The sequence below is a fragment of the Colletotrichum spaethianum genome (assembly GCF_022836535.1).
Source record: "Colletotrichum spaethianum MAFF 239500 DNA, contig15, whole genome shotgun sequence".
In the NCBI taxonomy this organism is placed as follows: domain Eukaryota; kingdom Fungi; phylum Ascomycota; class Sordariomycetes; order Glomerellales; family Glomerellaceae; genus Colletotrichum; species Colletotrichum spaethianum.
The window spans coordinates 43,666-70,158 of NW_026054785.1; the positions used below are offsets into that span (position 1 = coordinate 43,666).

Consider the following 26,493-nt stretch of genomic DNA (forward strand, 5'->3'; position numbering starts at 1 on the left):
TATATACAAGAAAGTGTCCTTGGATCTCCTGTTTAAAGTGAAAGCGCCGCTGACAAAAACATAGATGGACGTTATCGAGCTGATGAGTTTTTGACTAGGAAGATAAACGTTGGTAGGCGGAATGGTGGCTTTTGCTGTTCGCTGCAAAGCCGACTTACAGGGGCGTATGACTAACTGGTCACAAAGCAGGTCTACAAACACGGGCAAAAAGGAATATCTATTATGTCATAGCTGTTTATTTTTCTTGCTCGTTCAAGACACTTTAACACTGCATTTCAACTTATCAAGGTCTAATGATAGACGAGAAGACTCGGCACAGCACTTGTCTCTCACATTCCTGAACTCAGCAACCCGACGTCGAGCGTGCAACCCAAACAAAATATTCACCTGTGTAACCGACTCACGTTAAATACCATCGGTCGATAACACGTCGGCAAAAACATGCAGATCGGCTAATCATTGAGCCTACGTGGCGGGGTGGGATCCCATCCCCAGCATTTCCCCTCACCATTGCTTAGTGCGTTACGGAGGAAGACAGGAGTAGAGTGGATAGGGTTTTCCAAGGCGAACCACGACACGTAGTCTGCAGCACAGTCTAGTCCGATCGGACTTTTCCGACCTTTAAGCCAAGCCTTTCGGACGACATATCGGAGGTAATGTTAAATAGCTATCTCTTCCGCCAAGATTGTAGGCCCCGGTTTGTGAGCGAGGATAGCATTAAGACAGTCCGATCAGCTGGAAGTTCATCGCGAGTCGAGGTAACTCAGTCTCCATATGAGATTCTTCGCCTCTTGGGAAGCCGGTCGCTTCCCCGCAATCCCCGCTGCCAACCAAGCCAGCGAATAGCGACATCAGTCTGGAAGCCGAGCAGCGGCTCACGGCGCAGGAGCCAAGACGCGTTGAAGAAGGCTATGGTATCCGTCATTATGTTTCGCTGCATAATCATACGTGTGCCCAGATACCTGAACTTGGTAACATAAGATAAGGATGCCACGGTGTTGTTGGTATGGGGGCTACTAAAATGATTACTTAAAGAGGTGAGGTGAGACCTAGTGCATTAGGCATATTTTCGGAAAAGCACCTTTGCTTCACAACCTTCGGCCGACTACTCATCTTGGTATCCGTTCAAATCGACTAACAATGGGGATCCAGGGTTCTTCTAGAAGACTCTTCGTCGCTTTTGGCGCAGCCTCCGTTGTGGCATCTTCCTTACCACCCCGTCAGAGCTACGATACCAGCCCATACTTTGAAGCTGTATCAGATTACATCGAGTCCATCGTCGATGATCTGTGGCCCATTAATAAGGAAATTCATGAAAACCCTGAGCTTGGATATGAAGAGTTTAAAGCACATGATCTATTGACGTCCTTTATGGAGTCTCAAGATGGGTGGAACGTGACGAGATCCATTTACAACATAAGCACTGCGTTCGTTGCTGTGTTCGAGGGCAGCGGCGATGGACCAATTGTGTCCTTCAACGCAGAGTACGGTGAGTCATTCATTCCATAATGATTCGAACTACTCCGCATACTGATATGCCGACACAGATGCTCTGCCCGGACTTGGGCATGCCTGTGGGCACAACCTCATTGCCACGGCTTCCATCGGCGGAGCCCTCGCCACCGCTGAGATCATGCGTACCGAGAGCCTCCCCGGGAAGGTGATCTTGTTCGGTACTCCTGCCGAAGAGAGTAAACTTACCCTAAGCTAAAGACCCTGCTACACAACCAAAGCTAACTCAGATATGTCCAGGCCTTGGTGGCAAGGTCAAACTACTCGAAGCAGGTGCCTTCCGCGAGCACAACATTGATATTTCCCTTATCACCCACCCCACAGCCGGCGGCGATTCGCCCTACATGATCACTACTTCAACCGACCGCTTCGAAGTCGAATACTACGGCAAGGAAGCACACGCAGCCGCCCAGCCATGGGAGGGCGTCAACGCTCAAGACGCGCTGGTCCTCGCTAACAACGCCATTGCTCTCCTCCGCCAGCAGACGCGGTCCACGGACAAGATCCACGGCATCATCACCTCGGCCGGCACGCGTATAAACATTATCCCCGGGCTGGCTCAAGCATCTTTCCAGATTCGCTCCGTTGATGATGAGGCCCTTGAGGAGTGGACGGAACGCGTCATGAAGTGCTTCAATGCCGGCGCACTAGCTACCGGCGCTGAACTTAATGTTACGATGAGACCATATGGTTATTCCAACATGGTCTCCAACGACGTGCTCGCTGGCTCCTATGCGAAATACTTCACAGAGCTAGGCGGCGAGCTCCCGAATGCCGATCTCGATAAGCTTCGTGACCCCAGCGGTAGCACTGACCAAGGCAATATCAGCCACGACTTTCCGACTATTAGCCCATACTTTGGTATTGCCAACGAGAACGGCAGCGTCCCATCTGGGGGAACTCACACTGCTGCTTTTGAAGTCGCTGCAGGTAGTCGGCCAGCATTTTACAAGGCCATCATGGTTGCCAAGAGTATTGCTGGTGTTGCGGTCGACGTGTTGACGGTTGACGGCATGCTTGACAAGATCAAAGAAGAATTTGAGTCAACACAAAGCAAGCGCAGAAGGATTCGATCAGCTTATTAGAATTAAAGTGTTTTGGTTCTTATCAGGCATAGATACACAGTTCTCTTTCAGAATCAATACACAAAGAGCGTATATCCATAATCAATCCTATCCCTTTTTTTATTCTGTATCTTATGTGATCTCCGTCTATACAAAGATGTCACCCGTCGACACATCATCCACCCTGACACGATTAATCAATTTATTACTGAGCTTCGAATTATATTGCTGGTGGCCTTTCCCCCTGTTCTCTGAGGCTTGATTTACCGCCCTGTTTTCTAAGGTGGCCAACTCGAGATTCTCGTCCGAGTCACTTATGACCATGAACCCATCACATCCTCGGGAGTGGTGCTTCATCGTAGTAATAACTGTACGTGGCCACATTCTCCCCTAACTACTGCCTTTATAGTAGTTCGCTCTTGGACATGTACGGACAACACTTGAGCGGAGGGAGCCGATGAGCCGGCCAAAATGCTGTCGAAGACGGGTCGGAGGACCGGGGAGGACGAAATCATGAGCGCGACGCCGACATCTGCTGAATATCAGATCATGGCAGTCAAAGACGTATAGGAGAAGTCCTTGAAGTCAACAGCGAATACGGATGCAAGTCGAAGTGCCCCAAATACAATAGTGCTAGTGTTGTTTGTTAGTAGGGTTGTTTCCGTATCGCCAGGTTGTGTTAATAGCAACAGAGTGGAAACAGGTGCAAACACACCAAGAACAATATGAAATTAGGTGATGAATGGAAGCCACACGGGAATTGTTATGATTAACCCTAGTGGGAAGCCTCCTCGTTTTAAACTAGCAGAGAAAGAAACGTCAAGTGAATGCTTGTTTTGCAGCCACCCGCAGGGGCGAGATATATGAAGAGTTCTCTTACAACGTAACAGTTATTCACTTTTGCGTTCAACCACCTCCAAAAGAGATTTAAATACCTCAGAATCTGTAAGAAGTTTTGCCATCTTGCCGTACTAAAGAACACAATCAATTGCATCTACAACATCCACATTCTATATCTTCAAACCTCACACACCTATCTTTCCACCATCCCTCAGACTGAAGATCGTTCAATACAAACAAACACAATGTCTTCTTGGGAAAGCAACAACGTAACTCATTCGAGAACAGCAGCACCCCCGACAAGTGGGGCAATACCTTGGGCGGTTGCCAAAAGGGAGACCCGAACGGCCCCACCGGCACCGGCGAGAATGCCTCGAACACCAAGGGTGGCCACAAGGACCAGATATCCGCAGCTTCGGCCAAAGGCGGCAGACCATCGGGTGGCGGCTACGGCCACCATGCTGGAAGCAAGTAACGTATAGGCCTAGTGTCACAGATACAAGCCAGAAGATATTGTCTCTCACGTAGCTTCTTTCCTCAAACGTACCACGCATTGGGTCCAGCTAAAAGCTTCGGCATTATTAGCTGGCTAGCTCAATCGAGGGAACGGTTTAGCCAAGCCTTGTTGAAGGTCCTCCATGGTGATTGATGCGATTATGTTATAGGTTCTTTTTTCTTCTTTTTTTTACTCACTTCCAATAACAATCCTACTTCTAAAGCTTTCTGTGCAAGGCCTCGAAATTTGGAATACTGTTGCCAGACGACAGTCCTTCTCTTGTGAAAACTTACAGGAACATTTGTGCACCTTTTGGAGAAGTAAAATGGTGAGATGCCGTGCCACACTGATTGGTGAACCAGTAGTAAGGCCTGGCAACACATCCCCGACATCACATATCCTTGGACCCATGTGGCAGGATATACACTATGGATAGCGCCGAGACTGCTCGGTAATCAGATTGAACCATACCGTAGGTCGAACCATAAATTTGGCTCCAATGGCGCGGTCGCAAGTACCAACAATGGCGTTCCAGGCCGAAAGAGAGACCGAGAGAATGGGGTCTGTCAAAGCAAAACGGCGCAACGCGCGTGGAACTCCACTTCGGACGAACCCCGCTGTGGATGTGATCCGAACGGTTGAGTTGACAGATTGGCCTGGACATGCAGACCCCTGACTCGTGGAGGGCCTTTTAACTTGGTTAATCTTATCAGATGCATCTCCGAGGCTATCATCTCCTTGGCACACTAGGCCGCCGTAATCCTTGAATGGGGAAGAAAAATTCTCGATGGGCATGCTCCATTGCCCTAAGCTGCATTCGCAGCGTCAAACGTTTCTCGTTGTCCCGGTCCGATCCGACCTCGGGCTCCTATCGCCGGGAGTCGGTCACTGACCGACCCTAATGGGTAGTTAAAGAAGCGGGAAGCTGCCTTTACGGTAGCATTGAACTTGCGCCCCGGTCTCTATTCCTTTTTCATTCCTGCATTAGAGTGTTACCGAACGGCTGGAACTTCTGCGACAATGGCGGCCCGCGCAGATCTCGAGTCCCACGCGGAGAAGCAGCCCGAAGACCTCGTCAATGAACTCCCAGAATCGTCAAACTCTTCAACAGCTGAGGATGCGAAGCCGAACCCTCCGCTGTACTGGAAGCTCATCGCGGTTGTGCTTATCTCCTGCATCAGCTTCGGTTCGTCATGGAGTTCGGGTATCACCGGCGCTCTGAAGTCGACGCTTAAGAAGGAGCTGGACATCAACAACAAGCAGTTTGCGCTGCTCGAGGCTAGTGAAGATTTCATGGTTACCGCCCTGATTCTAGTTAGCGGAATCTTAACGGACAGGATTGGAGGTGCTGGGGCCATGGTATACGGTGAGTGTGATTTGATACCTGCATCAATGCAATGGCATGTAGATTGAGAACGGTGGCTAATGCGGCAACAGGCAACATTATCTACTCAATTGGATCCATCATTGTCGCTGCCGCCGCTCAAGTCCGCTCTTTCAAGCTCATGATTGGCGGCCGAGTCATCCTTGCCCTTGGCGACATCGCGACCCAAGTTGCGCAGTACAAGGTTTTCAGCTCCTGGTTCTCGCCAAACAATGGCTTCGCGTCAACCCTGGGTCTTGAGCTCGGTATCAAGAAGATTGGAGGCTTTGTTGGCAAGTCTTCAGCCAACATCATTGCGAAGAACACCGGTAACTTCGCGTGGGTATTCTGGGTCTCTGTGTTCATGAACGTCTTCACCAACGTCCTTACCTTTGTCTTCTACCGTTTCAACGGAATCGCTCACAAGAAGTTCGGCAATGTCATGGATCCGGCCACTGGAGAGAAACTCACTGAGAAGTCCAAAAAATTCCAGCCGAAGAAGATATTGGAGTTGCCTTGGGTCTTCTGGGCCATCATGGCGTTTACGCTATTTGAGACGAGCACCGCTATTGTCTTCACTCAAAACGCCACGGAGTTGGCTGAGAAGAGATTCAAGACCGACTCTATCACTGCCGGTTGGTATTCTGCAACTTTACAATATGCTGGCTTCTTCTTAGTGCCGTGTATTGGTGCTTTCATCGACATTCTGGGCAACCGTGTTACCTTGCGTAAGTTACTTGTTCATCCTAACAACTGGACCAGAATATTGACCATATCTAGTCGCTATTTGTGGTACTGGAGTCTTCTTGGCAATGGCCCTGGTCAACTGGGCTACCGATACCAAGGGAACAGCCGCAGCTTTTGGTATCTACGCGATTGCCTACAGTCTTGGCCCTACCGCAATCATTGACAGCATTCGCACCTCCATGTGGCACGGTTCGACCTTTGGCTCCGCTTACGCTGTCAAGATCGCCACGAACAATGCGTAAGAATTGGAACTTAAGAGACTTCAAACATGATCTAATAGTTTCGCAGGATGAACATTGTTGTCCGTGTCATTACTGGTGCCATCCAAGATGCCGACAATGACAGCTACGACCACGTCGTCATCGTCTACGTCGTTCTCGCCGCTGCGTCCGTTCTGGTGTCCATTATCTTGGTTGCACTGTCTTGGTGGTCCATTGACCTCGGAAACTTGCAATGGACCAGGAAGCAGCGCATTGCCAATGGCGAGCTGTGGAACGAGAGGAAGAGGGCCTTCTATGAGGACAATGGAGCGCGGAACAAGATGATTTCCCAGACTTGCTTCGGCGTTCTGATCATGCTGATTCTCGGGTCTTGGTCGGCATACTTCTGGGGTGTCGCAACTGGCAACAACTCTTGAAAGCTCGACCAATTACTGAATCAATGACTAGAGGTTCTCCAGAAGACCTATGAAACAGCGTCTTGGATTTAATAAGAATAAATATAACAAAATTGTTTATGGGCCTGCCACAGACGCATGAGAAAGGACTCATCACCCAGGTTGACCGAGATTTTCTTTAACTCCAGGAAAGAACTGTTGCAATTCTACAATATGGGAAATGGCTCAACCACAGATTGTGGCCCGTAGTTCCGTTTTTGATTTTAAATGACTGCTCAATACCTCAATGAGACTACTGTTGTCCGAAGTGGAAAAGACGGGTAGAATGAGGAAAGAGACTGTGACAAGTGGACATTGGTGAAAAGATGAGTGCGATATCATCCTGGAGTAGAATATAGAATATAAAATTTCCCCAGTATTTGTCTCAAAGGGGGTTTGTCGGTCGCGTAGGTCAGACTGCCCCGGTAAGTTTTTCTTTGGCGACTCTTCCCAACGACTGTTCGCACTTCACAAGACACACACTCTACCACGACCAAATACAACACGACTCCGGAACGGAATTGCTATAATTTAGCTCAAGATTTTTATCGTATGGAATCATATTGGGTTTGATAAACGATTCAGTGTCTGTTCCAAAAGAAACACAGACGTGAAAGAAGGACAATTGAATCGTAGTTAGATCGGCAACTGGTCTTTTTGAAAAAGTAATTATGCTTAGAATCATACAAGCCATCAAGAACCTAAACAGAGATAAAAACAGTACCACCGATAACACCAGCGGTAACTAAAATAGTTAGGATAGCCGCCCCGGCCTTGTCTGCAGTAGTAATCGGCGCGTAGGTGGGATTCGCTGTGGAACTGCCGTCGTCACTCTTGCCCCCGTTGACGTTACCCGTAGAGTTTCCTCCTGTGCTGGCAGTGACAGGTGCATCGGCTGAGGAAACGAGATTGTACACAATCGCCTGCAAAGAACTCATCTGTGGTCCTACACCAACCAGACCATCGAAAGTACCATTCAGCCAGGAGAAACCGCAAGCAGTGCCTGGATGGCCCTTGAAGCCATCAGCAGGAGATCCCGAACAGCTTGTCGCTGCCTTCTTCCCAGTTGACAATAACAGCTTGTTAATGGAGTCTGAAGTATGCGGGGCAACCTGCGAAGTGGCTGCTAGCCATCGGGCGAGATATCCCTTGAAGCTTTGTGCGTCTTGACTGCACTGAGCAGTCGGTTCACAATACGCCTCGTAAAGGATCTCGTTCTGTACGAATTCTTTGCTGACATCGGCCAGCATGCTGTCCACACGAGTTTTCCACGTATCGCTTTCCGTGATGTTGTACATTACAGCGGCCCCATAAAGGAAGATCCCGGCATTGTAGGACCATTTAGTACTGTCAGTAGAGCTGGGGCATTTGCCTTCGAAGTGGACTCCGTCCAGGACTTCATAGTCACTCGTGAGTAGACCGACGTCGGTTTCCCAGTCCCAGACCTTTTCAGCCCAATCAGAGTAGGTAGTGTTGCCAGTGTAGCGAGCCAGGCGCGCAGCAACGTTGAAGAAACACCCGTTCGAGATGGAGTTCTTATAGTCATAACCAGCATTCCAGGTAAAGATTTGCCATCTCACACCCCCGCTACAGTTGTCTGTGTCCCAGCGGCTGACGTACTCGTTGAACACTGCTTGGACTAGAGCAAGCCACTGCGGTTGATCATCAGGGGGTTAGGATAGTTATGTTCAGCTGCCGACATCGCAGCCATTGCCCAAAAGCCCTGGTCGTCATTCCCTTCTGTCAAAGTCTGGTTCTGAGGCATATAGTCATCATCGTCACCGACTTGGTGAAGCAGGGCTTGTGTGGTAATAGTGTTGTAAGAATCGTCCCCCGTCAACCACCAGTAATCAACTAGTGTGCCAAACATAGCACCGGCCTCCCACCCTGAGACAGATTAGCGGAAGGTCGAAAACCATGTCGATAATAAATAGAACTTACAGTAATAGGGATCTGGTAGGTTTCCCGGCGTATCACCAGTGTTGTTTCCCGTATAGTATTTGACTAATCCGTAGGCAACGGTACCTGCAGCGCTCTTGATCGACTCTAACGGAGGTCAGTCAAACTAAGACAGTTGGCAGCCATAAAGAACTTACCGTCATCATCCCATGTAACGTCGACGGCAGTGGCAGCGGTTGCTAAGCTCAAGCCCACAGTCAACGCCGGAAGTGCTGGCCTCATCTTGATTGTTTGATAAGTAAAATGCACAGATTGCCAAGGAAAAGACTATAACGTATTGGGGCGACAACAGGATTGAATCGATGCCGACTTAATGGGAGCTTGGCATCGACGACACAAAAGACGCCGGCAGATCCGCCAAGATAGGTGGAAGAAACACCAAGTTAAAGGGTAGCGTCGAGGGGCTGTGCAGCTGCAGGTCCATTTTCAATTTTCCGTCTCTCCACAGCTGACGTTTGCAACCCACCCCATGGTCTCGGATCCAACACAGCAAACAGGTTGACTACATACGCGTTACTACCAGTACTTAAAAGATTCATCATCCGTTAAAGTTAAATCGCAAGTCCAAGATGGTCCTAACCTTGCTTTACATGTTTGCTGCGTTTTTAATCAATACATCAAGCAAGATACATGTTTACTCGCCTTGTGAGTGTAGTCTATCTTGACTTTGCTACCGATTACTGGTTGTTCAAGTCTAGCATCATTTTTTTCGTACTGTACTATCGACAGTACTGGATCCGCGGCCTTACGGAGAATTGAATGTTGATCAAACATACAAGTAAAGCCGCGGACTCGTAGATTGCAATTTGCAAAATCAAGCGGCACACAACACGATATCCGGTCGACTGGCCTTAGCGTGCTGCGGGTGGTGGGGTGATCTCCGTCTCGATGACGATCCACCCCTATCCCATCGGCGTAGGGAGGACCAATAGAAACACATTCGCAAGCTCGAATTAGATCCATCCGGGTCGTTAGCGGGAGAAGTTGTGGGATACTTGCGGGGGGGCTGTTTGACTGACGCGTCTCAGCACACGACGTGATGGGAACGAGAAAACGGCCATCTTCCGGATACAAGTTCCAGTTCCACTGAGCCCCTTATTCGAGGTTGACATCTTTGTAATACAGCGCTGCTGCCTTTGGCCAACAAAATCGGGTACTTGTTTCACACAAGTACCCTGCAACGGTATCTGCCTCGCTCATCCGGCTTACCTCATGTCGCACGGCCATAATGCGACGGGCGATTCGGGCCGTACCTGAAAAGCATTGTGTCAGAAAGAATCATCCCGGAAAATCTGTGTCGCTAAACGATAGACAATGCATAGGATTTTCCAATGCATTGTACATATATCCCAATGCCACCGAACGCTTTTGAGATTTGCTCACAAGTCACAACGGAGTTGACCTTGGCGCAGGCGGTTCGTTGACCGAGTCGGCTCCGATAGACGCGGCGGGTGCATCGCCTTTTGGGTTCCACTATATTGTTTCCCCGCCGCTCTTATCTCCAACTTCCTAATTGGACTTGTCCGCCTAAATGCCCTCAAGAGTAGAACTTGGAGAAACTGACTGCCGACAAGTTCAGAGTCCCTCACCCTCACACATTGTCGCTTCCATTACCGAGTCTTTGTAGGTAGTGATCATGGGTTACGCAGTCAGCCCTGAGGACCTCCCAGTGCCCGGCCGAGATACATATTTCTGGCTGGGTGAGATCAACAAGGCCAGCGCCGTTATCAACTCGGACGAAGGGCTCTTGGATCCAGATGCTGCCCGTCGGATCGCCAGTGGCCTCCAAAAGCTGCTAGACTCCGGCAACGAACCCAACGCCCCCCGCCCAAGTCTCGTCATAACCTTCGAGCCTCTTCTTATCCAAGTAGCTGGCGTTGAAGCCACCCTTCTCCATGCCGGCCGGTCTAGTCAAGACATGCTCACTACCGTTTCAACGGCGATCCTTCGCGATGCAGTACTGAAACTTGCATTACAGCTTCATGACACGACTCGGCGGCTCGTTGAGATGGCCGAGACTCATGCCGCGACGCTGGTACCGAACTACACCAATGGAGTTGCCGCTCAGCCCAACTCCTATGGCCACTATTTACTAGGCCACATTGCGGGACTTCATCGGGATGCAGAGAGACTACAGCAGTGTTATTCACGGCTGGACCGTTGTGCCATGGGCACCACCGTACTTAATGGCACAAGTTGGCCGCTGGAACGCGAGCGCATGGCCAAGTACCTCGGTTTCGCAAAGGTTGTTGACAATGCCTACGACGCGGCGCAGATTACCGCTGCTGAGATGCCGGTTGAGCTTGGATCGATAGCTTCCCATATCGCGCTTCATACTGGCGCGTACATCCAGGACGTCATGGCGCAGTACTCTCAGCCGAGACCATGGATCCTTCTCCAAGAGGGCGGGGACAACACGTACGTCTCTAGCGCCATGCCACAGAAGAGAAATCCTGGCCTTCTTAACAACACCCGAGCGGAAGCGTCTAGAGTCGTGACTCTCGGTGTAGGCCGGGCCATTCAGGGGCATAACCTCCCTCCGGGTATGGTTGATGCAAAGAATCTGGCGGACAATCTTGCTGTGCTTAATGGTGCAACAAGAGTGTTGAGAGATTGGCAACGTATTCTCAACGCCCTGGTGGTCGACGGCAAGCGGTCTTTGAAAGAGTTGGATCTGGACTGGACTGCCTCTCAAGAGTTGGCGGACGTCTTGATGCGAGAGCACAAAGTGCCGTTCCGAGTTGGGCACCACTTTGCTTCAGAGGTTGTTAGATACGCAAAGGCTAAGGATTTGTGTCCAAGCGAGTTCCCGTATGCCGAGGCATCCAGGATATTCGTAGCTACACTGAAACATACAAACCTCGAAAGAAGCGGCTATCAGTTTTTGGACGAGCAAGAGTTTCGGGAGGCGCTCGACCCTGCTGGGATCGTCAATCGGAGAGCAACCTCTGGAGGCCCGCAACCGAAGGAAATGGAACGTATGATAAATGGTTCGAAGCAGATTCTGGAGGATCTCCAAAGATGGGTCCAAGAGCGGCGGTCTCATATTGACAACTCGCTGCAAGAACTGGATGCAGAATTCAAGCTCTTGCACGACCCTCCAAACCTTCCAAGGCCCTGAGGAAATCGATTCGTGACTTCATTGTTGGGTTTATAAAAGCAGCTAGCATATAAAATACTATAGTTTCAAGTGCCGCCGCCTACTCAGTTACCTTGAGTGAGAACCAGGCCCAATCGGTAGACTAGCGTCCGATGGTCTCCATCAAAAGCTCCATATGCTAGATCTATTTATGATTTGTGACACAAAGGCGGAACCACTATTGCGATACTGATATTTCGATTAAATACGACAGATTTAAAACTTCCACCAAGCGTATACTTAGGGATGAAGTGATGAAGCACTTTGATGAGTGCAGTGAGGAGGTTAAGGATATAGGCTGTTCCTAAACTGCATAGTTGTGTAGGAAAGAGAGTACTATATGTGATATAGGAAGATGTAGTGCAACTGCGTGAATTCAAGAAAGAGAAAACCATGGCGATGGTGAAATCCAGATCGGCAAGAGGCAGGAAAAGAACCCAACCCCCCCCCCCCCCAACCCAACCCAACCCAACCCAAGTTGGAATCAACTCTCGTCAAATTCTGCTAGTGAAGAATGCTGATCTTCGATCATCCCTCTACGTTACGCTCCCAGTGGGTCGTCTCATTCGAAGCTAATACTCTGACCTTGGGCTCTTCAAAATGGAACGAAAGTCTTGATGTTCGCAATTTCTGGCTCCTCACATGGTCTCCTCTATTGAAAATTAGTTGTTATCGTCATTGAAGCTTCCGTCCTCATGACGCCGTCAGCACTAGCAATCCCGGCTTTTTGGCGACCCCACGCGGAGCGGAAGCCGGATATCTCAATCAAGGTGGGCGATAGGCAAGATACCGTTCCGCCAAGTCTCCCGGGCCGTTCCTCAATCACTGATAGGCAAGTGGTCCAAAAACTTGGCGTCATCACCCAATGAGACTTCGTCACCGGCAATCCTTTGTTTCTGGGCTAGGCTGCTCTCTGCGTGCCCTAACGCAGGAGAAACCCATGTCGGCTCTAACCGGACGTGTTCTACTCATTAAGCCTAGTTGAAATGCCTGATATGCAGCATTCCCCTTAGTCCTGCCTTCCTTTGGAATCGTGAAACGATGGATGACCGTTATATGTAGATTGGGTTTCCGCCGGTTTTTGATCATTGCACGCAAGCTCAATCTTGCAGTCAACATGCGATTTTCGGTCACATTCATCGTCTCAGTGCTGATCAGTGCTACTATGGCCGGTGCAAAGACGACTACCTACCAATACGGCCCTAACGTCCTCCAGACATACAACGTTTACATCCCCTCTTCCTCCGGAAACGGGTCTGCCTCGGCCGGCAAGTACTGGCTCGTTTGGATTCATGGGGGTTTCTACCGCGACCTTGCTCAAAACTCGACGGGCGTCAATGCGGCCATTGCCTCACTCGAGGCCAACAGTTCAGACATTGTCGCGAACCAAGTCGCTGGAATTGCCTCATTGAACTATCGTCTCTCTGCTCTGCCCGGCGTCCAGCCCAACAACACCCCGTCAAACGAACTGCAGAACGCGAGATGGCCAGATCACTTGAACGATGCTGTTGCCGCGCTTAAAGACTTGAACAAGCACTACCCCATTGATGGAAACTACGTCCTCTCTGGTCACTCCGTCGGCGCTCAGATCTCCTATCTCGCCGCCCTGGAGACGCTTCAAGACCCCTCCGTGCCAAAGCCTGCGGTTGTCTTGGGTATTAGCGGAATCTACGACTACCCGCAACTCCACATCACCAATCCCAGTTATGACTACCTCGTTCTCAACGCCATGAGGGAAGACCAGTTGGTGGAAGCAAGTCCTTCCGAAGTAGGAGCTGAGAAGTACGCAGCACTGGGCCCGAAAGCCTTCATTTTGGCACACAGCAGGGATGATGGACTTGTTCCGTGGGATCAGGCAGAGACCATGGAGGCTACCTTGGGAAGCTTGCCTGAGCTGGAGGAAAAAACTCATTTTATCGAGCTTCAGGGCACGCACAATGACATTTGGCGAAATGGTATGGCTCTGGCAACAGCGTTCACAGAAACTCTGGCTCTGTTGAAAGCACAGTCTTGAAAGGTGTCAATGGTCAGGCTCAGTTGGAAAATGACTGATCGGTTCTGAAGCATCAACTAGTCAAAGAGATATCTGTCACTTCTTTAGGAAAGAATTGAGAATGTAAGCCAAGCAAAATATAAGTCAGGAAGCTCGTTGGCAAGATGTGCTTTGGAGTTGTTCCGTTTCATCATTCAAGTCCATCAAGTTGTTTTTAAGTGAAGCCCGTTTTTTTATTCTAGATCGACGAATAATTCAGCTGTTTCAAAATACGTTTGAAGCGATCCAACGACTCACGACAACCAATATCTGGCGAGCAACATGAGTTCTTATAGTCAGATGCAAATTGTGTGTGAATGAACCTTAGGTACGCATCACCATGATGAATATTTCGAGCGACTATTAGTTCAAGAGCTTCGACATACCAATCAGGCCTAGTATTGAACAAATGAAATACGCTCTTTTGCAAGTACATCTCGTTCCACGTAAGGCAGTTTAATCTCCCTAGATAGCTTTTTGATTTTTTCGACGGCCACTCTGCGTCAGTACTTGCTTTTCTCTCACGATCTCTCCTTAGCGGCCTCCCTTTCCTCCTTCTCCAGATACCACTCCACAGCCCTCCTAATCCCCTCCTCCTGACTAACCTCGGGCCTCCATCCAAGCCTCTCTTGGGCCTTGTCAATAACATACCACCGACTCATCCCCGTGAACCTCACAATCTGCCTAGTCAGTGGCGGAAGCTCCCCTTTGAACCAATAAATCCACTCCAGCGCCCAGACATACGCCAGCGCTACCGTCATGCTCACGATCCGAATCTCCTCTGGCCGCGTCTTGTCCCCGGCAGCCCGCCATACAGCTCTGCTGAAATCCCAGAACCGCATCGGCTCGCCGTTGGTGATGAAGAAGGCCTCGCCCGCGACCCCCTCGGGCGCGTGGAGGAGCTTGTCCGCGGCGGCGAGGTGCGCGTCCGCCGCGTTGCCGGCATAGGTCGTGCTGGAGAGGTTCGTGTTGTCGCCGATCTGGAGCTTGTGGCGGCCCAGGCGGAGGTTGCGCATGATGGCGGGCGTGATGTCGTTGTCGCGCTCGCCGTGAACGGCGGCAGGGCGGAGGGTGCAGGTGCGCATGCCGGCAGGGTCGTCGTATGCGAGCGTCAATTTGTCGGCGGCCGCCTTGAGTCCAATCAGTGTTCTTTCTTGGTCGCCTTGCCCAACGGTCTATGACCGCAACAACAGACCACTTACCTTGGTCTTGGGATAAGCCAATGTGTCATCTCCATCCTCGGCAAGAGGCCAACTCTCGTCAGCCCCGTGGATGTCCCGGAACATCTCCTTCTGCACGACGCTTGCACTGCTAGTTGTCACAAAGGCCTTGACACCGGCTCTCTTGCTCTCATCCAATACTTGCCTTGTCCCATCAAGATTGATTCTCCGGACAAACTCATCCGTCATGGTCTTGCGTCCAATGGTCATCATCCCCGCGCAGTGGAAGACGACGGTCGGCTTCACCTCCTTGAAGACCCGCGCGACGTCGTCTAGGGACGAAATGTCGCCCACATGGTATGTCACACCCGGGAAGAGGTTCGTCGTCGGGTTGCGCGAGAAGACGGCAACGCGGGCGTCCGGGTACGCCGCGCGGAGCTTTTCGACAATGTGGCTGCCCAGGAAGCCGCAGCCCCCTGTAACGAGGTAGATCTCGGAGCCCATTGTGGCACTGATTGTTCAAGACGGTGATAACTGGGTTGCCTGTTGGCTGCGATGGATTAGGGAAGCGTTTAGTATTTTGGTTACGGTGTATACTAGTGTCCGAAGGGCGAGGACGATAAAGAGAAGGTAGAAAGTTTGAAAGGTCAGGGTTGGAAGCCGCAGAAACATCGACGCCAATAGCCAACACACCTCTTTATGCCCCTCAATCCTGCAGGATTGTCATCAATAATCAAAACGAGCCAGCAGAAAGTTGGGTCGGCGTGTCAGCTTCATCCACGGAATCTGATATAAGCACTTGGCTGGTGATTGTAACAGTCACGATTCACCCCCGTACCGTGCATGCATTCCAACTGAACCCAGTCTTCAAGGCCGAAGTTATCAGACACCGCAATCTTCAACGGCTGTTGTGCAAAACTTCGAGAGACCAAGAAAGGTATGCAAAGCCTAGCTTTCCAAAGATTTCTAGTAGTTAACGCGGCTATTTGATGTTATTTCTGATCCGCCAGAGTCGCTAGATGGCCCCCCTTTCTAAGCTAGGGCTGATTGCGAGCTACTCCTAACGTCAGCACTAGCTTGCGTAGCTCTTCGACATGTCCCAGCCGGGCCGGAAAGAGGGAGCAGTAAGCTCACTCACCTCGATCTCACCGAGAGGCAAACGTTCGCTCCTGAAGGAGACGGTCTAGGTTATCCTGTGGTAGTCGTTGCGGGCCTCACAAGGGAGCTGACGGCAGATGAAGAACCAATGGAAGACGAGTGAGCGAGCGACCTCGTATGAAACTGTCATAGTACAGGTGAACGACGAAGAAAGCAAGAGACGGGATGGAAGCCGGGGCCAGCAATGGAAGGGCACGGGCGCGGCGAGCCTAAGCTTTTCGGATGCCGGCAACTGCTCCGTACATAAGCGCTTGTCCCAAAGTATTTGCCATTCCTTGTCCAGCGCCCACTCCAAGCTGCGCGGTTGCATTTTACTGCTCTCACGTGATGGGTGAGCTGCTGCTCGACTGAGCGACCTCTCGCTCCCCGGTAATATTGTTGTATTCCTGGTATCCAATGCTGAAGCTTGCTCGGTGGGCTATGAGACATGGCTGCATCAAGAGGGCACATCAAAACGAACCTCGTCCGTTGGAACGGTGTATGGATATGTGTGCCCAAAAGACCAACATCCGATAATGCCAAAGACTGTTGGCCACTCAAAGGCGTGCCCAATACCTACGTCCAGAGTTACGCCCAGGAGTATGTTTTAGCCTACATCCCCCACGCAGTCAGTCGTTCCGCTCGAGACGAAGATAACGCCCTATTTCACATGAAGCAGAGCCTCAAGAATTCCCAAGAGCCCGACGATCAAACGAGAGAGAACAAAGTGCAAGAGAAAACGCAGCTGGTTGGCTATGTGTCAGCAACCCTTCCATCTACAAAAGCCCCTCCACCCCCGCCGTCCACACCCAGGCGTCCCCTCGTACCACGCGTGACAATGCATATCCGCCGACGAACCCCATTCCCTCCGTTTCTCTTTCGTTGTTTTTTTTTTTGAATCTCGTGAACTTCGCCACCCTCCCCCAAAAGACCATCCCCCGCCAGTTCCTCCGATTCGCGAAACGCATCGCAATCCTAAACTCCGGCAAAAGAATTTCCCTGAACGCACGCGACGACCCTTGGAGACTACAGTACGAAAATCAAGTCGTCGAACCTCTCGTCTATCGGCCTTGCCCTTGGCTTCCTGATCCAAAATCCGGTTCCGGGTGGGGCGACTTCTTGTCCTTCCTGGCTTTGATGACGAATTCGGCCATGATCTGGATATGGTCGGCGGGGAAGTGATAGTTAGGGAACGCTGGCACCCGCTTAAGGTATTCAGCGTCGGGCGGTCCCAGGAGATCCACCACCTCGAGCGTGTTGGTTGAGTACCACAAGTAATCGATGACGTCGGAGAAACCGGGAGTGTAGTTGGTGAAAGGCATCTCGTCGGGGGTGTTTTTGATATGTGCATAGGCGTCCCGCAAGCTGAAAGGGTGCTCGATCCCGTCTCGCGTGAAGCTGCCATACTGGAAGCTGGACAGCTCTTGGTGATTGGGTGGGACGCGTCCCATGGATAACAGCTCGTATACCGAGCTGTCCTCCGTCGAGTTGAAATCTCCGCACACCAGCAGGGGGATGTCGGTGTTGTTTCGGTATTCTTGGCTGGGACCCGGCTCCTTTGCTGGTGGCGGTGGCTCCTCCCCGTCTTTGCCGGTAGCAGAGAAGGTAATGGGTTTCTTGTCCTTGAGTGCCGGCCAGCGAACATACTTCTCGGCGAGCTTCGTAATTTGTTCCATCAAGATACCGGTCTGGATAAGCTTGACATCTGCCAAGACCGACTCCCATGCCAAATGTCCGTTGACCAGGATGATGCGTGAGCCTGTGACTCGGCTTTCGAGGAAGACGACAACAGCAATGTTGTCCTTTGGCATGACACGGTTGAAGACATCGTGCTGGTTCTTCATATCCGGGCGGTTGATAGCGATGGCGGCAAACTCAATAACCTGCTTGTCAAGCAGAATCCACTTGCTGGCCTTGTAGAATGTCGCACAACCGTCGACCCCCTGCGCATCCTTCTCGGCCATCGTCTTCGCTCGGGTCTTCGGCCAGTGTACACCCTTGTAATCCATTTGCGCCAATTCCGGGCTGAACTCCTCCTTAAACGCCTCGGTGGAGATCTCCTGCAAGCACAGCAGATCGGCGTCCTTCTCGCGTAACTCGTCAAAAATACAGGCCTTTCGGTATTCCCAGTTCAAAGCACCCGTCGGCGTGTATCCATACGTTTGCGGCGTCGCGTACTTGTCGCACAGGACGTTCCAAGAGAAGACCTTGACCTTTTCCAAAGTAGGCGAAACATCTTCTTGAACAGTAATGTACTTTCGAGGGGAGGGCGGCAGCGGCACTGTAGAAGGTTAGTTATCGATAAAATAAGGCTCGGAAAGGTATGCATACCGGGAGCCTGTTCCTTGAGGAGGTTGATCAAGCTCTTTGTGCCCTTCTCCATGATTTCTTGCTTCATATCCGGGTCAAGGGGGTTGCCCTCGATGCCAAGAACGTCCAACAGGTGTAGAGAGCCCAGTTCGAAGGGGAGGGTGTGGATCTGGTTATCGAAGAGGAGCAGCTGATTGAGGTAAGTGCACATGCCGAGTTCGGCGGGAAGGTCTTTGATCTGGTTGAATGACACGTTGAGGTAACGCAGCTGACGCAACTGACCAATGGCCGGGGGTAGGGTCTGTAGTCTATTGGAGGCAATGAAGAGATCGTGGAGGAACTGGTAGCGGAAGAGAGCCGGAGCAAGGTTTCGGAGCCCCTGGCCGCTCAGGTCCATGTTGTGCCAGTTCTGCCGTTCCTTGGCGTTCTTCTCCACGCTGTATGGCCGTCTCCTATCATCTGCATCGTCGTCGCCGTTTTTGCCCGAGGTAGGCGAAGGTCCCGCAATACCACGATTCTCCGAGGCCTTGAGTCTGGCGTAGTAATGCGGCTGGTTTTGTTCGGTCATGGCGCGGTGGGCTTGCTTGGACTCCTCGTAGAGCCGTAGCTGTTCCGCCCAGTGTTCGGTAATCTGCTGCGCCTGACCACCCCGCGTCGATCCCCCCTGGCCATTTTGTAAGCCATTTGTGCTGTATGGACTAGAGTTCCCCATAACGCCGGAGGAGAAGGCAGAGTGGTGGCCCATCACGCCGCCGTTGCCATTGTGGGCAGCATGTTCAGCCTGGGCAGCTTGGTGGTGTTGAAGGTGCGTCTGGTGGTGCTGTTGCTGCTGCTGTTGGTAGTTGTACAGCATAGGGATCCCCCGGCCGCCGGGGCCCCCATTGATGCGGGAGTTGTGGCCCTGCTGGTGATTCTGGGAGAACATCCCTAGCAGATTGGCCCGTGAGTTCGGGTTGGATAAAGGGTTTGGAGAGGAGTCTTTCGTAGCAAGTCGGCTCAGAAGCGTGTTCAGTAGTACGGCGTCGGTGGCGGCGGTTTCTTTCGATATGAGGGGGTTGAGGTAGAGATCTCCGACAGGGTGGTCCAGATAGTGAGTACCATCGGCCATCTACCTGACATTCGCGGTGGGTGTAGTGGTGCCTCAGATTAAGATGCAGGCGAGGAGCAGGCACCGGGTGCGCAGCAGCAAGTTATGTGAGATTGGAGACGAGGGAAAGTCGGGGTAGCTCGCGTTTGCGCATGGGATTCGAAGACCGGGTCCAGTTGCATCGAGTATTTGTTCGGACAATGGAGAGGCCCGGCAGCGCAAGGTGCTTGTGCTATCCACAGGCGTCCATGAACCGCGTCAAAGATGTGGGTGTGTGTCGAGTCTCGTGTCTCGCGCGTGTGGGACGTGTGGGATTTTTCCTCGATCTGATGATATATACGGTTAGGAGGGGTCTGGCGTTGGTTGGGCTGGAGGTCGATTCAAGCTCAATCTCAATGGGGCATGTAGCGTACGTTAAGAGCAAAAGCTGTTCAATGGTGTCGAGAAGGGCTGGATGCGGCGGAGGAGTGTCTGGATAAGGATGTATCTCGTCAGTGAGGCGAGCTTGGAGGAGTAAGACATGAAGATGGGGCAAGGTCAAAGGAGCAAAGGGAGGAGTAGCAGTTGGGGCTGGGTCGAGTTGCGACAAAGGCTCGGCTCGAGCAACGCACCCCTGGCGACCCCCAGGGCGGGGAATGGGCGGATGACATACCGTAACGAGTGGGCGCAGTGCGATTCTTGCGATATCTCTGAAGCAGCCAATGAATACTGGGACTGAAAAATGCCGGTCGGAGATGCAGATGATCAAAAGATTGAGCCGTGGTGGGCAGGATTGACTCGATCTTGACCATAGAGCAGATACAGGACACCACGCCTGGCGAGAGGTGCGAGCTCTAGCGCCGTCACGTGATGCGACAGCTGCACGGGCCAAGCGGTAAGGCCCGCCAAAAATCCGAACGTGACCTGGCTCGTGACGGAAAAAGAGGAACAGTGTGGTTTGATGCTCGCAGTGGTTTCAACACGGTCCAAGTGGTGCGGTTTCCATGGTGTGGTGCGGTGAGAATCGCGAAAACGCGTATCGTGGCTTACGTTTTGGTGACTGTTTCAACTCAGACCATAGAGAGTTCTCGCTTTTGAAAATGTGTCCGGCTGGAAGAGGCATCAGTGAATGAGTGGGAAATTTTGTAAGGCAAGCCAATGGCCCCCCTGTTCAGTGATTCAGAGTACGGAAGATTACGATACAGTCGCGATACACTAGTAAACCCATGGCAAAGGTTAGACTTGGTTGAAAATTAAATCTTCGAGCTTGTGGATGGTCGTTACAGGTCTTTTTCGTCATGGAACACAACATGGCCAAAGTTTATGTGAACTCCATGAAGCTTGGCGCTATTTTCACTTGCAACTTTAAATTCCGAGGCTTACACTATAACAGCTGGCCCAGATAATGGTTCATCAGAAACATCGACATCCTCATCAACGTACAGAGGATAATTCTACACGTCGTGAAATTCTCATGTCACTGGATCCGAGGAATAACGTGGGTTGACGAGGCAGTGGCGCATTGGCTAATTCGGAAAGAATTAGATATTAGTGAGAACTGAGCACCAAACAACGCCTAATATCCCCATCGATATCGCTTCTTGCAAATGCGACTCTGCTGAAGCAGGGAAAGCGGCCTGCCGAATTGACCTTTAGCCTTCGGGCCATGTCCTGCCATCCATACAAATGCACTTAGGGCTAGGCAGGCCAACAACTTTGCAAAATCAGACCTCTATGCATGTCGACATCATCGATGTCCGAATACCAAAGAATTTGGCTGCCACATCTCCGTCGGAACAGAATGATGCTCTGAAAGCGACTCCACCGAACGCTTGTGGCACCTCCTGTAATAGCGAGAGAAGGGCACTGGGAACTTTGGTCACACGTGTACAGGGTTGTTCGACCCTGGCTGGCTTCACGCTATCGATCAAGCTCAGAGACAGGGGACACAATACGTCTTCACGTTTCGCCCGTCTTTCCACCAGAGATGGTGTCGATTAGCATGCAGTCAGACTCAATCTTGCACAAGCCACGCACGATGACACCCGGCCTAATATCAGCAGTATGACAGTCTGTCAACCATGCGCATACCTTATCAGTGAAACAGAGCGAATCATCCCCAACATCAGCTTACAGGTAGCCAAAGCGTCTACAATGGTGGTTTAACAGTCTAAGGTCTGTGTACAGTCAACAAATATCTCAACGAGAACCAAAAGAAGACGAAATGCCTTCTGTAGGAACTTTCCCACTTCCACAATCAGTAGAACAAAATCGGGAATGTTCTCACAGAGATGGCTCCGAGATCCATCAACCACACAGGCCAAGACCTCAAAATTGACCGTTGCCAAACCTGCTAACCTCAAGACCATGTGCGAGGTGTCACGACATTCTTCCGCTCCAAACGCAAGGAAGGGATAAGTTGCGGCTTTGAGTCTTCCGGGCATGAACAAATGACCCTGGCCTTGCATCACACGTCGGTCGCTACAGAGTGAAGAAATGTCATGGAGCCCAATGTCCTCTGATTACTATTGGAGAGAAAATCCATCAAATACCTTATGAGTGCCCTTGGCTGGACTTTATACCACCAGAGTACGAGAGAACTCGAGCATTGGATTAAAACTTCATCCAATGCAGTCTCCTTTCGAACTGGCTTTTCGAACAACTTGGTCTATCAGCTTCGGAGCTGCAGGTTTCCGCGGTCGATCATGGCCATGAATGGAGTAAAACAGTCCGTGAGAATTGTTCCCCTATTCAAATCTTGATCGTCCTGAGGAGCAGTTTATTATCATTTAACTCAACCGTATACAAATTTCACCAGCAAAATGATTTTTTGGGACAAGTGGCTTGTGAAATTGGGGCTGCGATGGGCAACTGAGAAATTCTAAACCTGCTCCTTCTAGATACTAACCCAGACGCCCCTGATTTATCAAACGAATCTGTTTACTATACTATCAACGATAAGCTTAGCAATATTCATCCGAATTTAGTGGATGCACTGCTCTTGATGTTGGGTGATAGCGTAACAAAAAGCTTCGCCAGTTCAGTTTCAAGCATTTCCTGACCAGCAACGCCAGCCATGGGTTTGTACTGTTTGAGCAGCTTGTGGCAATACTATGACCACAGTAGTTTCCATCTCCGTGGCAGAATGAGACACAAAACGGATTTAACGTTGCAAAAAAGTTTCTCTTGCCAGGCTGACATTAGAAAAGAATCAAAGCAAAGAAAGTGTGTTAACTTCACCGGACCTCGTTCTCCCGTAATATGGGGTTAACATTGACTTGTTTTTCCTATGACTAACTCTTAGTAATGAGGAGCTACAGCCGTAGTTACTTGGTTTATTTGGTAAAATTGTTGTTCTCGACCAACGTTTGTCTAATGACATGATAGAGATGGACGCACGTGACATAAAGTAGGAAATAGGACAGCAAGAAACAGTACGGGTTCGTAGGCGGTAACGCCTTCGGGACGGCGGGACAGCTTCCGGAGCGGAAAGCCGAACATAATCACATAGACCTAGCCACTCTCACTTTCGGGCACCTGAGGAGCACACGATACAAAACTCAGACTGGGCTTTGAAACCGCTTCACCACAACAATTCATGGCAAGTCCAGCGAGAGAAGAATTGGCTAAAACAGTCAGCAAAATTACGCTTTCCAATTGTTCTCATCTCAGTGTTCTTGGCTCGAACCAACAAGATCACTCCGCTTGCAGGATCTAAACGATTTCGGGATCCCGGACGAGGACCCTCTCCTCCTCATGTTCACCGGTCGACCAAGCCTGGCCAGGCCCTCCTGGGGCAGATGTGTTATAGCCAACCAGTACGCGACGAGCGTGAATGAGATGCGGGGAAGGAGGAGCACCGGAGACGGATCCCGTTGTCGTCGTCTTCCCGTGTTCTGGTAGTCTGCTCAGCCGTCTGACCCCTGTAGTCAGAATCAGTTCTTTGTGGAAAAGCAGGAGGCAACAGCTGAACAGTGATAGGCTAGAACGGCAGCGGTTTATTGCGAGGCACATGCCAGTCCTCCTGTCAGGATCTTTCCGATGCGGACGTATTCCCCTCCTGGACGGGCGTCCCACTTCCTCGCTCACATTGCCCCAGCGGCACGCAATCGAGGGTGAAGGCGCCGAAAAAGAAGATGTACTGTGGTACAATATCCCAGAGTTTCTGCTCCATGCAAAAGCTGCGAATAGAAAGGTGCTACCGCCATTCGCAGTGCCGGCCAAGGCCCGATTCAGCGTTGGGCGGCTGCGTGTAAACCCTGCAATATGCAGATGGATGCAATATGTATGCACTGTAAACCGGACCATGAGACCACGAGCAACTAATCACGAGCCCGATGGCTCGGGACAGCGTCTAGAGTCGAGCTTCCCTTGCCTTTCCTCTCTCGGGCATCGGCATCGCCTGATGGGGTCTTTCGGGTGAGGGAGGGGGTTCATGAAACCCCGGAGGAGACGTATTTCAGAGATAAAAGACGGGCTGTTTCTGCGCCAGCCGCCGAGCTCCGACCTCTGATGATCTGCGATGCTTTGACTGCTGGATGCCGAAGTTGTGGGGTTGATACCTCTTCTCGCATACAAACCCGTTGACCTTCACCATCCAGTTGTCTCTTTTGTCGTTTTTCCATTGAACCATCTTCCAACAGACCGGGCGTCGACGACAACAGTGGCCCGCCCGTTCGCCGTAGAAGCTAGAGCCGCGCCCTCGAACCGTCGCATTGTGGCCGAGTATTGCCGGCGTTTCTTGTCCCAGCCGATCAGTCGATCTTCACTTGCCTGTCTCACTGGACTCAAGCATAAACACAAGCATAACCTTTGTTGGGCATCGACAGCAGGTCCCAGTATTCAGGAATTGAGACGGAAAAGACCCACGGATTGACAACGTCCTTGAGGCCGTTGCGACGCCGTCGATTTTTCTATTGCCGCCAGAGGGGAAATGGTTTGTAAGTTCGCGATTTCGGTGCGGCGCATTGTTTTCACTCACTAACACGGCCACGGCCGGTTACCGCAGGAGCATCGCACCCACGCACCTGCACACTTTCCCGCCGGCTTGCGCCACTTCCACACCACATCAGAGACGACGAAGCTTTGTTTAATTTCTCTCCACTGCAAAGTTCCAACTTCGTTGATTACACGATCCGTGCTCAGACTACCTCGATTACCTTCCACCGGCCATACGTTCACTCACGCCCGTGTCACGGCGTCCATTGGCCTAGGTTTACTGTCGATGCAACAATCGAGGCACCGCGACGATCAACCAGTCCGGTCGACCGGAAGCTAATTATTCAATTGACCATTTTCGCCAAAGAACAACAGCGATCCCAATTACCCCCTATCACCCAGGGCCCAATTCGGAGCATAGGACGACGGATGAACAGGTGCTGCAAAGAAACAGTCAGTGGCAGACGGTTGTAGCTACCATACGGAACTGATCGTCTTTGACTCGACTCGATTTGTCCTCGCAGGCCCTGGAAGAAGGCAGTTGACCGGAACCCCAGCCAACACAGTCGTCACAGGTCGCCTCGACGGAAACCCCATCGTCGATCTTCTTGCAGACTGCTCAGGGGAACAAAAGGTTCATAGCATTCATTCGCTGCTCCTGGGCTGCTGCTGCTGGGCAGAACCCACCGACCGGGAAGCCGACGACGCACGCTACAACGTTACGCTGCGCTATCGGACCCAAGACACCCCCGATAGGCAGGACACAAGCGAGGGGTTGACCATTATCAGGAGCTGCGAAGCTGCGAAGCGCCAAACGAGCTTGTCGACTGCTGCGAAGGGAAGGTCCCCCACGCTCCAGGAGCCATTGCCTCGAACAAGCACGGGATTCTGCAACAGCACACACTCTTCACTGCTGACCGGTCACATGTGCTTCCCGCGCGCTGCATGGGCATGGTGTCATCATCGTGGCACGCGACACAAGATAATCAATTGAAGAACCGACCATCGTCGTCAACGCCTCACGGCCATCATCTCTCACCTAGGACGGGACGAAACAGGTACGCGGCAAAATAAGCCCGGGGAACCATCCCGCAGGATTCGGTATACACTTCCTACGTAATTAACGCAGGTCATCGCCGACAAGAGGCCGCGGTAAAATTTAATCCCATCCATTCCATCGATACCATTTGTCGACGAGAACCCGGCACAAAGCGAGACAAGGCGAAGCGAAAGAAAAAAGAAGAGCCCAGGGCGCGGCGCACCTGGCCATCAGTGTTCTTCAGACAAGGGCAGACCCTGAGCCGTAAGCCCTGTCGCCTGCCGACATTGAGTTTCGCGGTGTCGAGCTCTGTCTTGGCCGCCTTTCTCAAAGTAAACGAGGCGACAGAAGGGCAACTAGCAGATCACCAGCGGCTTGCCGGCTTGTCTACCCGTCCCGTCTGTCGGCCATTGAGCCCCTGGCGGCCAGAACCTCTCCTTTCGGCTCCTCTAATTTACCCATTACCGCGTTAGTCCTTGGACGAAGAACAGGACACCCCGATAGCGAAAGCAGACACGACTCTTGTTCACCTCGGCGTGGTTTCCTTGCAGAACCAAGTGCAACCGAAAGCCAGCCAACCAGGCCTGTCAGTTACCCGTCAGTCCAGCACCCCGGTCCCATCCCCACCGGGGAACAAGCGGCCGGTATCCCGCTGTCTCAAGATTCAGAAAGAACCTAGACCAGGTTCTAGAAGGACGGGGCCTACTCCGGCGCGCTTGACTCTTGTCTTTCAGCGGAAAGTACCTCTACACCGGCACGCTACCTGAAAAGAGACTTGCACACCAGCCGCCGAACCCTCGGCGAACTTGCGAATCGACGGCGAATTTCATAATTCTTGTGGCGTGAACCGTCAGCAGCAGGAGCCCCTGACGAAAGACGAGCAGCCAAGACCCACGATTCGGCAGCAGTCGAGTCGTTGCAGTCAGCGGCCCGGCCCACTCGACCAAGAAGAGGAGGATCAACGGATTTTTAACACACAGGTCAATAATAACTGGGGAGCTCTTTTGCGGTCTTTTTCTCTCGTGTCATTGAGGCT

At 51.5% G+C, this 26,493-nt stretch overlaps 8 protein-coding genes across 8 annotated transcripts; 5 read left to right on the forward strand and 3 right to left on the reverse strand.

The window, feature by feature from the left end:
* Positions 1-1,140: 1,140 nt before the first annotated feature.
* On the forward strand, positions 1,141-2,597 carry ColSpa_06277 (peptidase M20 domain-containing protein 2; the record flags this gene model as incomplete). Its single annotated transcript, XM_049272489.1, has 3 exons — positions 1,141-1,489; positions 1,548-1,691; positions 1,753-2,597. 3 exons carry the CDS (start codon positions 1,141-1,143, stop codon positions 2,595-2,597), a joined length of 1,338 nt encoding a protein of 445 aa, XP_049128446.1.
* Positions 2,598-3,661: 1,064 nt separating this feature from the next.
* ColSpa_06278 (uncharacterized protein) lies at positions 3,662-3,891 on the forward strand (the record flags this gene model as incomplete). The annotated part of the gene is given in 2 exon segments (XM_049272490.1): positions 3,662-3,685; positions 3,700-3,891. The coding sequence occupies 2 exon segments, from the start codon at positions 3,662-3,664 to the stop codon at positions 3,889-3,891; spliced, it is 216 nt and encodes a 71-aa protein (XP_049128447.1).
* Positions 3,892-4,932: 1,041 nt separating this feature from the next.
* Positions 4,933-6,659, forward strand: ColSpa_06279 (major facilitator superfamily domain-containing protein 1; the record flags this gene model as incomplete). The annotated part of the gene is made up of 4 exons (XM_049272491.1): positions 4,933-5,278; positions 5,350-6,003; positions 6,056-6,260; positions 6,311-6,659. 4 exons carry the CDS (start codon positions 4,933-4,935, stop codon positions 6,657-6,659), a joined length of 1,554 nt encoding a protein of 517 aa, XP_049128448.1.
* Positions 6,660-7,378: 719 nt separating this feature from the next.
* Positions 7,379-8,858, reverse strand: ColSpa_06280 (mannan endo-1,6-alpha-mannosidase DCW1; the record flags this gene model as incomplete). The annotated part of the gene is given in 4 exon segments (XM_049272492.1): positions 7,379-8,316; positions 8,331-8,564; positions 8,619-8,723; positions 8,774-8,858. 4 exon segments carry the CDS (start codon positions 8,856-8,858, stop codon positions 7,379-7,381), a joined length of 1,362 nt encoding a protein of 453 aa, XP_049128449.1.
* A 1,414-nt stretch (positions 8,859-10,272) lies between these two features.
* Positions 10,273-11,757, forward strand: ColSpa_06281 (argininosuccinate lyase; the record flags this gene model as incomplete). Its single annotated transcript, XM_049272493.1, has 1 exon — positions 10,273-11,757. One exon carries the CDS (start codon positions 10,273-10,275, stop codon positions 11,755-11,757), a length of 1,485 nt encoding a protein of 494 aa, XP_049128450.1.
* A 1,135-nt stretch (positions 11,758-12,892) lies between these two features.
* Positions 12,893-13,789, forward strand: ColSpa_06282 (kynurenine formamidase; the record flags this gene model as incomplete). Its single annotated transcript, XM_049272494.1, has 1 exon — positions 12,893-13,789. One exon carries the CDS (start codon positions 12,893-12,895, stop codon positions 13,787-13,789), a length of 897 nt encoding a protein of 298 aa, XP_049128451.1.
* Positions 13,790-14,328: 539 nt separating this feature from the next.
* ColSpa_06283 (STIP1 y and U box-containing protein 1) lies at positions 14,329-15,471 on the reverse strand (the record flags this gene model as incomplete). The annotated part of the gene is made up of 2 exons (XM_049272495.1): positions 14,329-14,982; positions 15,010-15,471. The coding sequence occupies 2 exons, from the start codon at positions 15,469-15,471 to the stop codon at positions 14,329-14,331; spliced, it is 1,116 nt and encodes a 371-aa protein (XP_049128452.1).
* A 1,694-nt stretch (positions 15,472-17,165) lies between these two features.
* Positions 17,166-19,522, reverse strand: ColSpa_06284 (glucose-repressible alcohol dehydrogenase transcriptional effector; the record flags this gene model as incomplete). The annotated part of the gene is made up of 2 exons (XM_049272496.1): positions 17,166-18,385; positions 18,436-19,522. 2 exons carry the CDS (start codon positions 19,520-19,522, stop codon positions 17,166-17,168), a joined length of 2,307 nt encoding a protein of 768 aa, XP_049128453.1.
* Positions 19,523-26,493: the final 6,971 nt, after the last annotated feature.